The sequence below is a fragment of the Triturus cristatus genome, chromosome 8 (assembly GCF_964204655.1).
Source record: "Triturus cristatus chromosome 8, aTriCri1.1, whole genome shotgun sequence".
Taxonomy (NCBI): domain Eukaryota; kingdom Metazoa; phylum Chordata; class Amphibia; order Caudata; family Salamandridae; genus Triturus; species Triturus cristatus.
This window is the reverse complement of record NC_140591.1, coordinates 252,619,059-252,633,744: the sequence shown is the minus strand read 5'-3', so window position 1 is coordinate 252,633,744 and position 14,686 is coordinate 252,619,059. Positions and strand designations below refer to the sequence as shown.

Below are 14,686 nucleotides of genomic sequence, written 5' to 3'. Positions count from 1 at the left end.
TTCTATTATAAATAAAGAGCATCCCAAAAGATTAGGAGAGGAGATACTTCAGCTGACACCGAGGGTTCCTGCATGCTGAGACTTCACCACGCAGCAGTCTGACATGTCCATGAGGGGGTGTCCAGTACATGACCAAGACAGGCTTCTACATTCTCCCCGCCAGGTAATGGGGTTGTATTATCCCTTGGGGGGGATTCTTGGCTTCACACCTACACACACTACAGGTACACTTAGAGAAGAGTTTGCATAGTAGGAGTACATCTGATTACTGCCTTGTTTATATGCTTGCATTTATACACTGTTTTAGCACAAGTGTAGAACCATATCTACTATTTATGCTTTTGGTGCTTGTAATCACTTTCATCTGCTTCTGTCCTGGGGAGGTGCCCGGAATCAGTCTAGGCTTCACCCAAAGTTTATGTTGTCCAACAAGCGTGCAGGTCCTTTGGATTAGTGGGAACTACACAACATTAGTGAATTAAAATGTCTATAAAGTTTCACAAAGTTAAATAAATCCATATTTTGAAAGGAGAACTGGGCTTGTTCCCATTATGGTCTGCAGTGGGCACGTATTGAAATATAGATTAAAAAATCAATGTTGGGCTGTACTGAAGAAAGCCACGCGCTCATGACGCGTCAGCCCTTCCTTGTAAAAAGCCTCTCATTTGAAAACCAACATTGAAAATGCATTCTAACAGTGCGTTTCAAAGCTGTACCTGGTCATCAAGTGTGAAAGTGCGTTAAGTTAAAGAAAATGGGCATTTTGCAAAAAGAAAGAATTGGAAAGAAAAGCAAATGTGCATGTGACATTCTCTGTAATATGCACATATTTGTGGAACATAAAGGCATGTTCCACTCGAATTGGACTGTCAATCAATCAATCAATCATATAATTTGTAGGGCGCACTACTTACCCGTCCGGGTCTCACGGCGCTGGGGGTGGGGAATGCTGCTAATGCTTGAAAAGCCAGGTCTTGAGGAGTCTTCTGAAGGTCAGCAGGTCTTGGGTCTGCCATAGGTGGGTGGAGAGGGTGTTCCAGGTCTTGGCGGCGAGGTGGGAGAAAGATCTGCCGCCGGAGGTCGCTCTTCGGATGCGGGGGACTGTGGCGAGGGCGAGGCCAGCGAAGCGCAGCTGGCGGGTGGGGGTATAGAAGCTGAGCCGTCTGTTGAGGTACACTGGTCCGGTGTTGTGGAGTGCCTTGTCTGCGTGGGTGAGGAGCTTGAAGGTTATCCTTTTGTTGACGGGGAGCCAGTGCAGGTCTCTCAGGTGGAGTGTGATGTGGCTGCGGCGAGGGATGTCGAGGATCAGGCGTGCCGAGGCGTTCTGGATGCATTTCAGCCGTCTCAGGAGTTTGGCTGAGGCTCCTCCGTAGAGGGCATTTCCGTAGTCCAACCTGCTGCTGACGAGGGCCTGGGTGACCGTTCTTCTCGTTTCGGTGGGGGTCCACTTGTAGATCCTGCGGAGCATGCGGAGGGTGTTGAAGCAGGAGGAAGAGACGGCGTTGACCTGCTTAGTCATGGAGAGTGTGGAGTCGAGGTTGACCCCTAGGTTGCGTGCGTGGTTGGTGGGTGTTGGAGCTGTTCCCAGTGCAGTCGGCCACCAGGAGTCCTCCCAGGCCGAAGGGGTGGATCCGAGGATGAGGACCTCCGTCTTGTCTGAGTTCAGCTTCAGTCGGCTGTTCCTCATCCATTCGGCGATGGCCTTCATTCCTTCGTGTAGGTTGGTTTTGGCGGTGTGGGGGTCTTTGGTGAGGTAGAGGATCAGCTGGGTGTCATCGGTATAGGAGATGATGTTGAGGTCGTGCAGTCAGGCGACGTGGGCGAGAGGTGCCATGCAGATGTTAAACACCGTTGGGCTGAGGGATGAGCCCTGGGGTACGCCACAGTTGATCTCGGTGGCTTCGGAGTGGAAGGGGGGGAGGCGGACGCTCTGTGTTCTGCCAGAGAGGAAGGAAGTGGTCCAGTCCAGTGCCTTCTCTTGGATCCCAGCGTCGTGGAGGCATGATCGTAGTGTGCGGTGGCAGACCGTGTCGAAGGCGGCTGACAGGTCCAGGAGGATGAGGGCCGCTATTTCTCCGTTGTCTAGCAGGGTCCTGATGTCATCGGTGGCGGCGATGAGGGCGGTTTTGGTGCTGTGGTTGCTGCGGAACCCGGACTGGGAAGGGTCCAGGATGCTGTTCTCCTCGAGGTAGCGGGTCAGTTGTTTGTTGACAGTCTTCTCGATGACCTTCGCCGGGAACGGGAGCAGGGAGATGGACCAGAAGTTCTTGAGGTCCTTGGGGTCCGCCTTTGGTTTCTTGAGTAAGGCGTTGATTTAGGCGTGCTTCCAGCTCTCCGGGAAGGTTGCTGTCTCAAAGGAGATGTTGAAAGAATGTGTGAAAGAATGCATTATGCAGCCTCACTTGGAATAAGCTGGTGTTGCACATTGGTGCCAGTGTTCCCCTTACGTAAGAGAAGGTGTGCAAAGTGAACTCAGGGTGCTTCAACCCTCATACACAGTAGCCTGGCATTTTTCCGGCTACCGTTCAAACGCATTGCATTTATGTGTTCCAAAGTGGCACTGTCCATTTTGCAAGCTGCTACTTGCAAAGAAACAGCAAGATTAAAAAACTAGAGTGGGTCCCTGGTCCCCAGGGGGTTTGGTGAGTGCGCTGCTCGGTTTGCAAAAAAAAGGGGGCACAAGAGTGGTTCCTTGCTTCAGCCCCTGGGGGACTGGTGAGTGTGCATTGCGATCGGAGCATTGGTTTCCCACAAAGCATGCAGAGGTGCGGACACGCTTAAAAGAAGTTCCAGCAAAGTGGATGAAAACAGTACTTGGGCTGTGGGAAACTGATAAGAGAAACACACGAGGAATAACAGGAAATAGTATGTTAAAGCTAAGATTTATATTAAATACATTAGATTGCACAAGCACTGCGTAAGCACTGTGCAGGCGAAACCTAAAAAGGTTGAAATGGGACTTCATTTGTAAGAAAAATCCATTTAAGACTCAGAGCCATTTTTTAAAAATCATGTGTTGTCCTTTGTAAGCAAGAGTATCACACAGGTGAGCAGGGCCTAAGCACGGCAAAGGACAGACAAAACAGAGAATAATGACCATGGGACTCTCCCAACACTCTCCCAGAGCGGCAGACCCTGATGCAGAGGTCTAGCCCGGGACCAGGGTTCAATTCCCCGCCTCGGCAGGTCTTGGGCTCAAAAATTCCACGGACCTGATAATTCTCGCCTCGGTGCCATTCCAATCATGGAGTCCCACTCTGCAACTCTGGGCAATAGCTTGCGTAATCTCCACAACGGCCCCCACAACGCTAAGGATGCCTGGCCTCCACCTCGGGGGTGCCCAGGAGTGGACGCCTCACAGGGAAAGCCAGGATGGGTTCCACAGCGGTATTCGTACAAGCGCCTTGAGACCCTTGCGGGTGAGTAGTGCGCTATACAAGTATCAATTTACATTTAACACTGCTTTTTCCTGAATTTCTTCTGCTAACCTGAAAAATGTAACAGTAATATCCCAAAAGGCATTAAAGCAGATAATTCCATATAATGGTAAAAGTCTAATAAACAAACATGAAAAGAAGGCGGTGGGTTCATGAATTTCACCATGTTCTAGGAACAGAAAAACTGATAGAAACATCACATAACTGGATATTCTTTGTGTGTTTCTAGAAGAGCAGTGGGGATGTCCAGTAATAATTTTAGAAAGTCAGTAAATGTTTTCTTTCACAATTAATAAGCGATTTTTTCAGTTCATGTTACCTATAGAATTAGCTGTCATTTGTGCAGTATAGAAAACGCAGGTTTAGTGGATTTTGTAATTGATGAAAAAATTGTACCCAGAAATTTCGGGCGATAAGGCGACCTACATTTTCTGCCAAAAGGTTTCTTGCACCATTTTACAACTCCAAACAAGAAACATGAATTTCGTATTTAGTTGTCTTTTCAGTCTCATGCAAAACACATGGTTTTGATGGAGCAAGGCTATAAATAAATATGTTACAAACTAGGCCACTTCCAAAGGTGACATTACATATTAAAGAAACAAAAAAGCGATACTCACTCAATTGCACAAATACGGATGATAGATGTAAATCTTGATGTAAGTTTGTGTCTTCCTAAAGTTCCACCCGCAGACATGGAGGTCACAATTTGAATATTTTCCAAGCCTACCCATTCCAGGTTTTCATCATAAAATCCATGGTATGTCAATACCTGAGATAAAACAGAAATGGTGAACCAGTATTAAATACAAAATCTATGCTCCTGTGAAAGAAATGTATGAATAAGACACTAGCAGGGCACATTTCTAATGTAAGTCCGCCCATTAATTTGTATAGTAAAGTATTTATTATATTATTTATCAACACACTAAACCAGAAATGACAGCAACAGCCAGGTGCACCTGTTGACATCGGAAAAGGAAAGGGGACTGTGCTTCTCTAAAAATGTCCTCCCATTTGACTGTGCATTATTAGTTATTAAGGTGAAGATACACGTGCATACCTGCTGCAAGAAGGCTACTAGAGTGCTGGTTCCCCACTTATCAGGTTTGGGCAAGTTGATATCTTTCAGATACAAAACCAGTCGCTCACAGTCCTTTGGTCTGTACACACGCCCAGTGTTAGTACTTAGCACAAGGCAGGTTTGACTTAGCTTCTGCAGAACGTGCCGAGAGGTGGTCTGTGCGCTGCAATGAACTATAGCAATCTGAGTCGATCGGAGCTGGGAGAAGGCAAAACGAAGAAGCATTCTGCAACAGAAGGCAAGAGACACGTTAAACAAACAATAGTAGCAACTATGGTTCAACACATAAGAAAACATTAAATTCCATTATTTAACTAAAAAAGCTTTTAACTTACCTCGTCTCCAGGTGTAAGGCTAGAGTACCCAGACTGTAGTTCTGTGATAGTACAGATACACAGCGGGCAAGCTCTCATTGGCCCTCAGCATTGACATCATCCTTTGCACTATTGCCTGTGCACATCATAGAACGTGCAACAACTACTACAACTCAGTTTGGGGCAACATAGAGACCAGGTGTGTTAAAACAGGACAAAAGAGGATGATTTAGAATCAGTAAAAAGAATATTAACAGAATAATTGTTACCACAAAGTAAAACACCTTCTTCTAATGGAAACATCATTCTTGCAGATTCTTCACCTTTGAAAAAGACTTCTCAGGAAAATCTTTAAATGGATGATGGGAAGGCAGTTGAAAGAATATACCAGTTGCTGAATGACTGCTCTGCTACAAAAAACAAGGCAGGCACATAGCCTGATAATATGCAGATCCTTTATAGCGACCTCCCTGAAAGTAAAGCAGTAGTATCTACAAAGCAACTAGTGGAAGCAGCAAAAAAGATTTTATTCCTGTGAAATGTAGAGTGTTTGCACCCTGCTGGGCAAGACTTGTTTCTAAACTTTGATCCACAAACTAGAGGGATAAAGGAGAAACAGATGCCTTACTGCCTCCACAACTGACAATATACTCACAGTTCCTATAGGAGGGTTTTTATTGATGGCTGGAACATGTTGGCACTTAACGGGTGTGTTGATACATTAAATCTCAAAAACACCCAGGTTTAACACTTTTTAAACCCTGAGTTGTATGCCCTCTGAATAAAGGGCAAAGCCCTGGGTTTCCAGAGAGGTAGTTTTAATATGATATCTGGAACTTTTTATTAACCAGAACTACTTTAGCCTAAGATTCATTGTACAAAGTGTTGAGACCACTGTGTTGGCACTGTCCTAGAACGGTGGGACGGACTGGCCGATGATAAAGCACACCACAAATAGGTGGGTGAGGCCTTTCCCTCCAAAAAGCTCTGGTTTCTTTGTTCATGGGGAAGGAAATACCCTTGGGAGAAGGTGAGCCGAATGACTAGCTACCATATCAGTTTTGAGTATACTGTTTCTAAACGTCATAGTAGTCTTTACAATTTTAATGATCCCTTATAGTGCACCCAGACACACTATAGGCATTGATTACGCTACTAAGCCTTAGCATCACCCAGCTTACATTCTATGATCTTCAGGTAATGAAATGTGAGAAATTGGGTTGTTGGTAGACAAGGGTATGAGAATAAGTCAGGCAGCAACCACAAACCTTGACAGAGTTAGTAGGCAGACCCTAAAGTAACCTGTGCTCTGCTTCTGGTAGCTTGGCACAGAGCAGTCAAGCAGAAATTAGTGGCAATGTGTAAAGTATTTGTGCAACACTTCAAACAGTAAATCATGGAAAACACCACACAAAGAGATTCCACACCAGGTTAGAAGAAAGGAACCTAATTTAATAAATAAAGCAAGACAAAATGGTAAAAAGCCAATAAGTAGAACTGGAGATACGGATTTTTAAAGAATTAAGTGAAAGTGCACCAAAAAGCACTAAGCACCAACAAGGGACATCTGGTCATACTGGACCAGGACAAAGTGAAAAGTTCAGGCTGACCAAGGTGGTGCACAGGCAGGCAACAGGGCCCAGGTTGGACCCGCTGAGCCAAAGTACCTTAGTTCGGGTAGCAGCAAAGACTCTTTCTACGGGAGGATGGAGGATGCAGCCGAAGCGATGCATCAATGTCGAAGTGATGCATTTGTGTCGACCCTTGCAGTGAGGGCAATGCGCTGGTCCTGATCCACACAGCAGAGACAATTAATTGGCTCTGATGAGTGTAGGGGCTGCGATGCATTGTTCTCGTTGTCGTCATCGAGGCTGCCTTCGATGGAGATGTGAAGACCTCGAGCCGGGAAGAGCGACACGGAGGGGTGGTTCTAATTGCGATGCATCAGGGTCAATCCATGCAACAGTGGCGATGAGCCGGTCCAAGAGAGGATGAATGGGTTTTGCTGAAGCAAGCAGCTAAAGTCTCACGTCCAACGGTCCAGAACTGAGTTTTCACCACTTGTCAGGGCTGAATGACAGATGGCAGAGTCCAGGTGCAGAAGCAGGTACGTTGAAAGTCTTTTATGCCCCTGAGACTTCAGATCAGGAGGCAAGCCAGCTAGCCCTTGGAATCACTCTGGGTTCAAGAGATGTAGGTCCAGTCCTTCTCACCCAGGCAGGGGAACAGCAGGCAGCAGGGCAGCCCAGCAAGGCAGCAGTCCAGCAAAGCAGCAGTGCAGTAGAGTGGCAGTCCTTTAGCACAGCAGTTCTTCTTCCTGGGTAAGTCTTCACAGGTCCAGATGTGCACTGAAGTGATGGTGTCTGAGATCCAGTATATATACCCAGTTGTGCCTTTGAAGTGGGGGGTCTTCGAAGACAGGTCTTTGAAGTGCACATTAGTCCTCCCTTCCTGCCCGGGCTCCTGACTCACTACAGGGGCTATGCAGCCCTTTGAGTGTGGTCAGGATACAGACTATTCAGGTGTTAGTGAAATACGGGTTCAGCTCATCCTCCCATCCTCCGAGGATGGCCCATCAAGTCACACCTAAGCTCCCATTGTCTGTGGCTATCAAGGGGGAATACACAAAGCCCAGCTGTCAACCTCCCCAGATGTTTATCAGAGACAGGCAGCAGGCACCAAATGGCTAAAGTAAGAAAAATGTCAACTTTCTAAAAGTGGTATTTTCAGAATTGCAATTTAAAATCGGACTTCACCACCAAGTTGTGATTTTAAATTGTGATTCCATTGACATAAAACTTTGAAAATCTATGTCTTCACAATTAGTAATTACAGTTAAAAATATGTAATAAAATAATCCCAATGTTATCCGTTGGGAGAGATAGGCCTTGCGGTAGTGAAAAACAAATGTATCCTTCCTTTAAAATATATTGCACCATGCCCTCTGGGCGCCCACATTAGGGGTTACTTATTTGTATAAAAAGGGAAGGTTTAGGCCTGGCAAGAGGTTTATGTTGGCAGGTCGAAATGGCCATGTAAACTTGCCATACAGGCTCTAGAATGGCAGGCCGGAGCCATGGTTAGGGGGCTATTTAAGTGGGTGGCACAATCCGTGCTGTAGGCAGACTAGTAGCATTCAATTTACAGGCCCTGGCACATGTACTACACTTTACTAGGCACTTATAGGCACAATAAAGATGCCAACTGAGGATGAGCCAATATTACCATGTTTTAGGGGAGAGAGCACAAACACTGTAGAACTGATTAGTAGTGGTAAAGCGCACAAAGTCCTAAACTCAGCTAAAAACCGTTCGAAAAATGTAGGAGGTAGGCAAAAATTTGGGGGGGGGGGGAGGGGAAGACTACTCTGAGGCTGCCAGTTCTACCATGAAGGACACACTTTTGGCACACCCGTGACATTATCATAAATGTATAAATAGAAAAAGGGGGATTCATATGTAAAATACAGGACAAACACTTGAGTTACACACTTAGAGAATACATCTGAAACATATTGGAACCAACGCTAGTTTATCCTACACATCAGCAATTTTTTTTTACAATCCTTACCTAACTTTAAAGAGACTCTCGTGATTAGGATCCTTGTGAAAAAGTCTGCCACGCCCAATTTACTTCCTGATACTAGTTTCTGACTAATAATCAGAAGGTGTAGTAGACAACACCTCAAAATCATCTAACTTTATTAATCTTTCTGTTTCCCCCGAGTAATAGGTTTTTTAATCACTGTGTCATTTCTCTCTTCTGAGCATCTCCACATTCTTTCTTTCCACTAGTTGTTACACAGAATGTTTGGGTGGATCGATCCATAAGGCAAAGACTGTGGTGCCATTACCCTTCCTGATGCTGGAGGACGAAGCAAATTTGAAACTAGAGCTTGAATGGCCTGCCTGGCTAGTTTTGAACAACTCTCCAACTACATCAGTCAAGACAGCAATGGAGTAGAATGAGATCATGGCTTCCTCTATTCCACCCTTTCATTAATCACCCACTGAAACACGGTTTTGGATACACCTGCATTTGGAATGTCACTAGTGTGATTCGAAGACCACCACTCATTCCGGGTTATCAAATATTTGTATTTGTATTTTTTCATCATGGGTCATGCTAACAAAATCAGAATTCTAAGAGGGGGAGAAAGCAGTTCGTCCACACCTGGGGTGGATGTAAAAGATGGGAAATTGCCTCATTCCTTTGTGAAAAACTATAACCATATGCCAAAGCCATTTTTACAGTCCTCGCTTAATCAAACCTATTTATTTATTAATGCTTAGCTTACCAAGATGCATACCCCAGTGGACATCAACCTGCTGTACATATATCTATATTAGGTAAATGATGCCTCCAAAAGAAGTGCGAAAATGTGTATGGTAATGGGGGCATATAAGAGATCAAGGGGCATATGTATGAAAGGAAAAATTAGTCGCAAACGCTGCGAATTGCAAAAAACAGCGTTTGCGACTGATTTTTCGCTATTTCATATGTATGACACACTTCCAAACAGAAAAATAAGAAATCGCTAAATTAGCGATTTCTTAGGCTGCGAAACAAGAAAACAGCGAATTTCCTAGCGAATACTTAATTTGCGATTCCTTAGCGTTGCGAATATCGCTAACAAGAAATCACTAGCTAAGAAATCGCAAACACATGTATGAAATTGTCGCAAATTGCGATTTCACAAAATTCGCAATTTAAGAAATCGCAATTAACACCAACTGCTTGCAGGTGGTAAACTGGTGCAAGGTACAAAAACCAGCCCACAATGCAACAAATACACCCACAATGGCTGCAATGTACGTGATAGCCAGGAGGCTGCGTATTCGGGCCCTTGCTCACAGGAGAATGAGACAGGAACGTATCTTCAGGCTGCGCATCACCCTGTTCCAGAACACTGAAGAGGAGATCTATGACAAGTACAGACTGCACCCACAGACCATAATAGACCTGATTGAGGAGCTGAAACCCCACTTGGAGCACCCTACTCGCAGGACACAAACAATTCCCACACATGTGCAGGTCCTGTGCTCCCTGTACCTCCTGGCGTCAGGGAGTTTTCAACGGGTCATAGCGGAGGTTGGTGGGGTGTCACAGAGTGCACTTTCGCGCTTCTTCCATGCCTTTCTAGATGCAATGCTACTGAGGCTCTCACATCACATTTACTTCCCCACCACCCAACAGGCATTACAGCAAACGATACTGGACTTCTACCAGATTGCACGTTTCCCCCATGTCATTGGCTGCATTGACGGGACCCATGTGGCCATCACACCCCCAGCAGAAACTGAATATGTCTACAGGAATCGGAAATGCTACAATTCCCTCAACATACAGATTGTGTGCAACGCTAAGTATCACATCACATTAGGGGTTACTTATTTGTATAAAAAGGGAAGGTTTAGGCCTGGCAAGAGGTTTATGTTGGCAGGTCGAAATGGCCATGTAAACTTGCCATACAGGCTCTAGAATGGCAGGCCGGAGCCATGGTTAGGGGGCTATTTAAGTGGGTGGCACAATCCGTGCTGTAGGCAGACTAGTAGCATTCAATTTACAGGCCCTGGCACATGTACTACACTTTACTAGGCACTTATAGGCACAATAAAGATGCCAACTGAGGATGAGCCAATATTACCATGTTTTAGGGGAGAGAGCACAAACACTGTAGAACTGATTAGTAGTGGTAAAGCGCACAAAGTCCTAAACTCAGCTAAAAACCGTTCGAAAAATGGAGGAGGTAGGCAAAAATTTGGGGGGGGGGGGGAGGGGAAGACTACTCTGAGGCTGCCAGTTCTACCATGAAGGACACACTTTTGGCACACCCGTGACATTATCATAAATGTATAAATAGAAAAAGGGGGATTCATATGTAAAATACAGGACAAACACTTGAGTTACACACTTAGAGAATACATCTGAAACATATTGGAACCAACGCTAGTTTATCCTACACATCAGCAATTTTTTTTTACAATCCTTACCTAACTTTAAAGAGACTCTCGTGATTAGGATCCTTGTGAAAAAGTCTGCCACGCCCAATTTACTTCCTGATACTAGTTTCTGACTAATAATCAGAAGGTGTAGTAGACAACACCTCAAAATCATCTAACTTTATTAATCTTTCTGTTTCCCCCGAGTAATAGGTTTTTTAATCACTGTGTCATTTCTCTCTTCTGAGCATCTCCACATTCTTTCTTTCCACTAGTTGTTACACAGAATGTTTGGGTGGATCGATCCATAAGGCAAAGACTGTGGTGCCATTACCCTTCCTGATGCTGGAGGACGAAGCAAATTTGAAACTAGAGCTTGAATGGCCTGCCTGGCTAGTTTTGAACAACTCTCCAACTACATCAGTCAAGACAGCAATGGAGTAGAATGAGATCATGGCTTCCTCTATTCCACCCTTTCATTAATCACCCACTGAAATACGGTTTTGGATACACCTGCATTTGGAATGTCACTAGTGTGATTCGAAGACCACCACTCATTCCGGGTTATCAAATATTTGTATTTGTATTTTTTCATCATGGGTCATGCTAACAAAATCAGAATTCTAAGAGGGGGAGAAAGCAGTTCGTCCACACCTGGGGTGGATGTAAAAGATGGGAAATTGCCTCATTCCTTTGTGAAAAACTATAACCATATGCCAAAGCCATTTTTACAGTCCTCGCTTAATCAAACCTATTTATTTATTAATGCTTAGCTTACCAAGATGCATACCCCAGTGGACATCAACCTGCTGTACATATATCTATATTAGGTAAATGATGCCTCCAAAAGAAGTGCGAAAATGTGTATGGTAATGGGGGCATAAAAGGGGCATATGTATGAAAGGAAAAATTAGTCGCAAACGCTGCGAATTGCAAAAAACAGCGTTTGCGACTGATTTTTCGCTATTTCATATGTATGACACACTTCCAAACAGAAAAATAAGAAATCGCTAAATTAGCGATTTCTTAGGCTGCGAAACAAGAAAACAGCGAATTTCCTAGCGAATACTTAATTTGCGATTCCTTAGCGTTGCGAATATCGCTAACAAGAAATCACTAGCTAAGAAATCGCAAACACATGTATGAAATTGTCGCAAATTGCGATTTCACAAAATTCGCAATTTAAGAAATCGCAATTAACACCAACTGCTTGCAGGTGGTAAACTGGTGCAAGGTACAAAAACCAGCCCACAATGCAACAAATACACCCACAATGGCTGCAATGTATGTGATAGCCAGGAGGCTGCGTATTCGGGCCCTTGCTCACAGGAGAATGAGACAGGAACGTATCTTCAGGCTGCGCATCACCCTGTTCCAGAACACTGAAGAGGAGATCTATGACAAGTACAGACTGCACCCACAGACCATAATAGACCTGATTGAGGAGCTGAAACCCCACTTGGAGCACCCTACTCGCAGGACACAAACAATTCCCACACATGTGCAGGTCCTGTGCTCCCTGTACCTCCTGGCGTCAGGGAGTTTTCAACGGGTCATAGCGGAGGTTGGTGGGGTGTCACAGAGTGCACTTTCGCGCTTCTTCCATGCCTTTCTAGATGCAATGCTACTGAGGCTCTCACATCACATTTACTTCCCCACCACCCAACAGGCATTACAGCAAACGATACTGGACTTCTACCAGATTGCACGTTTCCCCCATGTCATTGGCTGCATTGACGGGACCCATGTGGCCATCACACCCCCAGCAGAAACTGAATATGTCTACAGGAATCGGAAATGCTACAATTCCCTCAACATACAGATTGTGTGCAACGCTAAGTATCACATCACAGACATCGTAGCCAAATACCCCGGCAGTACACATGACTCCTTCATCTTCCGACACAGTGGAATACACAGACGTCTTGAGTGCTGGAGAGTTTGGGGAGGGGTACCTGCTCGGTAAATACATTGCACACATCAATACATCCGCTACATCACTTGAGGGGGGGGGACATTGACTCACCTATTGTGTTTTTTTCCATGCAGGTGACAGTGCCTATGCAGTGCGCGACTTCATCCTGACCCCATACCTGGATCCTGCAAATGCAAGTGAGAGGAGCTACAACAGGGCACACAGATCTACACGCTGTGTCATTGAGCGAACCTTCGGAATCCTGAAGAGCCGCTTCAGGTGCCTGCATAAAAGTGGAGGCGCACTGCAATATAGCCCTGAGACCTGCTGTAAAATCGTGGCAAGCTGTGCAATGCTACATAACATGGTAATGAGGAAAGGCACCACAATTGATGTGACCGATACAGACACATCGGATGACGAGCGCCCTGCTCCCCCTGCCAGACCAGCACCAGGAGTTGGGGCAGCTGCTGGACGCCAGAGACGGACTGAGATCACACGAAACTACTTTTAGGTGAGTATTGAGGAAATGAGACTACAAAGCCTGATGATGTGTCAAGTGTTTAATCACACTTCACATGAAAGAAATTGTAATTGTCCCCAGCACATGTTGTACACAAAGTGCAGAGAAGGCACAAGTAATAGGGCAAACAGCCTTTTCGGGTAAATGCACCCGTGTTGCAGTCAGTGTCCCCGCAGATGATCACCTCCGTCGGTGCCGTCCAGGGAGAGTGCCCCCCATGGTGCGCCCTTGGCCTGCTAACTGTCTGCCACTGCGGCGTCTTTCACCTGGCAAGGTTGGAGTGATGCTGCTGCGACTCGATGTGTCCTCACTCTCAGCAGAGGCCATTAGTGCGCTGCCACCAGCATTGGCTGTCTGCAGCTGTTCCACAGCAGTGGTTACCTGCTCTAGCCCTCGTGCAATGTCCTGGCAACAATGTGCCATGTCCACCTGCATGGTTACGCTTCTGCGTGTGAGTGCGCTGGTGGTGGTGCAGAGGCGGTTGACTGCCTTTGTATAATTGTGTAGCCGTGCATTGGCACGTCGTCCAGCCCTGTCATTGGCAGCTTGGGTGTCCCTCAAAGTGGCACAGAGCTCATGTATTGCCGCTACCATGTTGCGATTGTCCTGATGTATGCGGCCTAGCTGGCGATTTATTGAACGCATTGCCTTGCTTTGCAGGCGCTGTTCCTGCAGCATACACTGTTCCAAGCCGGAGAACACGTGCCTTCTCCTTCTGTTGCAGTGCTGCTCCTGGGCCTTGACCTGGATATGGCTTGTTCCCTTTGCCTTGGTGTTGGTGCGTCATGACGGGGCATGTCTGTCACACCCTGACTCCCCTCTCTCCTGTCGGTGTCATCGCCTGTTGCTGGGACTTCGTCCTCAATGGAGGCAGTGGGGGCACATGTGCGCGCTTCCTGCGCTGAATTGGCAGCTGCTCTGTGTCATCGCTGGAGTCCGCATGGTCTGCAGGCTCCTCTCCCTCTGCGCTGTCTTCTTGTGGCATGCCGTGTGCTGTGGATGTAAAGGGGACTACATGAGTTTGTGTTACTGTCTGCATGTGGCACTCAATAAAGTTACAATTCTTTGACGGCTAACCTCTGACACATTTCCATTCAATGATCCCCAAAACACATATGTTGCATTTAATTGTGATGGTGTCATGGACACACAGTCAGACACAGTACTACGAGTCCCATGATGCATTGCTGGGTGTGCTGTAAGACCTGGGCTGGATTGGCATGTTGGGGGTTTACTATGCGCATTTGGGGGAGTGTGCAAGGGATGGGGAGGAGTGCAGGGTGATTTGGCATGCATCTTACCTTGTCTGCTGCATGAGGGGTCGGAGCTGTCTATTGCAGCCAAACCACCAACGCTCTCAGGCAGGAGGGTAGACTCCACGAGCTCCTCATGGGGGGTTGGCTGCTCTGCAGTGGATGGTCCTCCTCCAGTCTGATTGGCATCCTTGAGTCTGGCTGCCACCCTCTCCTTG

The 14,686-nt window shown here is 46.2% G+C and overlaps 1 protein-coding gene across 1 annotated transcript in view; it reads right to left on the bottom strand.

Moving 5' to 3' along the window:
- Window positions 1–14,686, bottom strand: part of DYNC2H1 (dynein cytoplasmic 2 heavy chain 1) — a 1,714,832-nt gene that overhangs the window by 977,396 nt on the left and 722,750 nt on the right. Inside the window, exons 43-44 of the mRNA XM_085621461.1 lie at window positions 4,501–4,747; window positions 4,058–4,209 (exon numbers count right to left, since the gene is read on the bottom strand). Of these exons, the coding sequence (XP_085477587.1) occupies window positions 4,058–4,209; window positions 4,501–4,747 (399 nt within the window). The remainder of the gene's footprint in view (window positions 1–4,057; window positions 4,210–4,500; window positions 4,748–14,686) is intronic.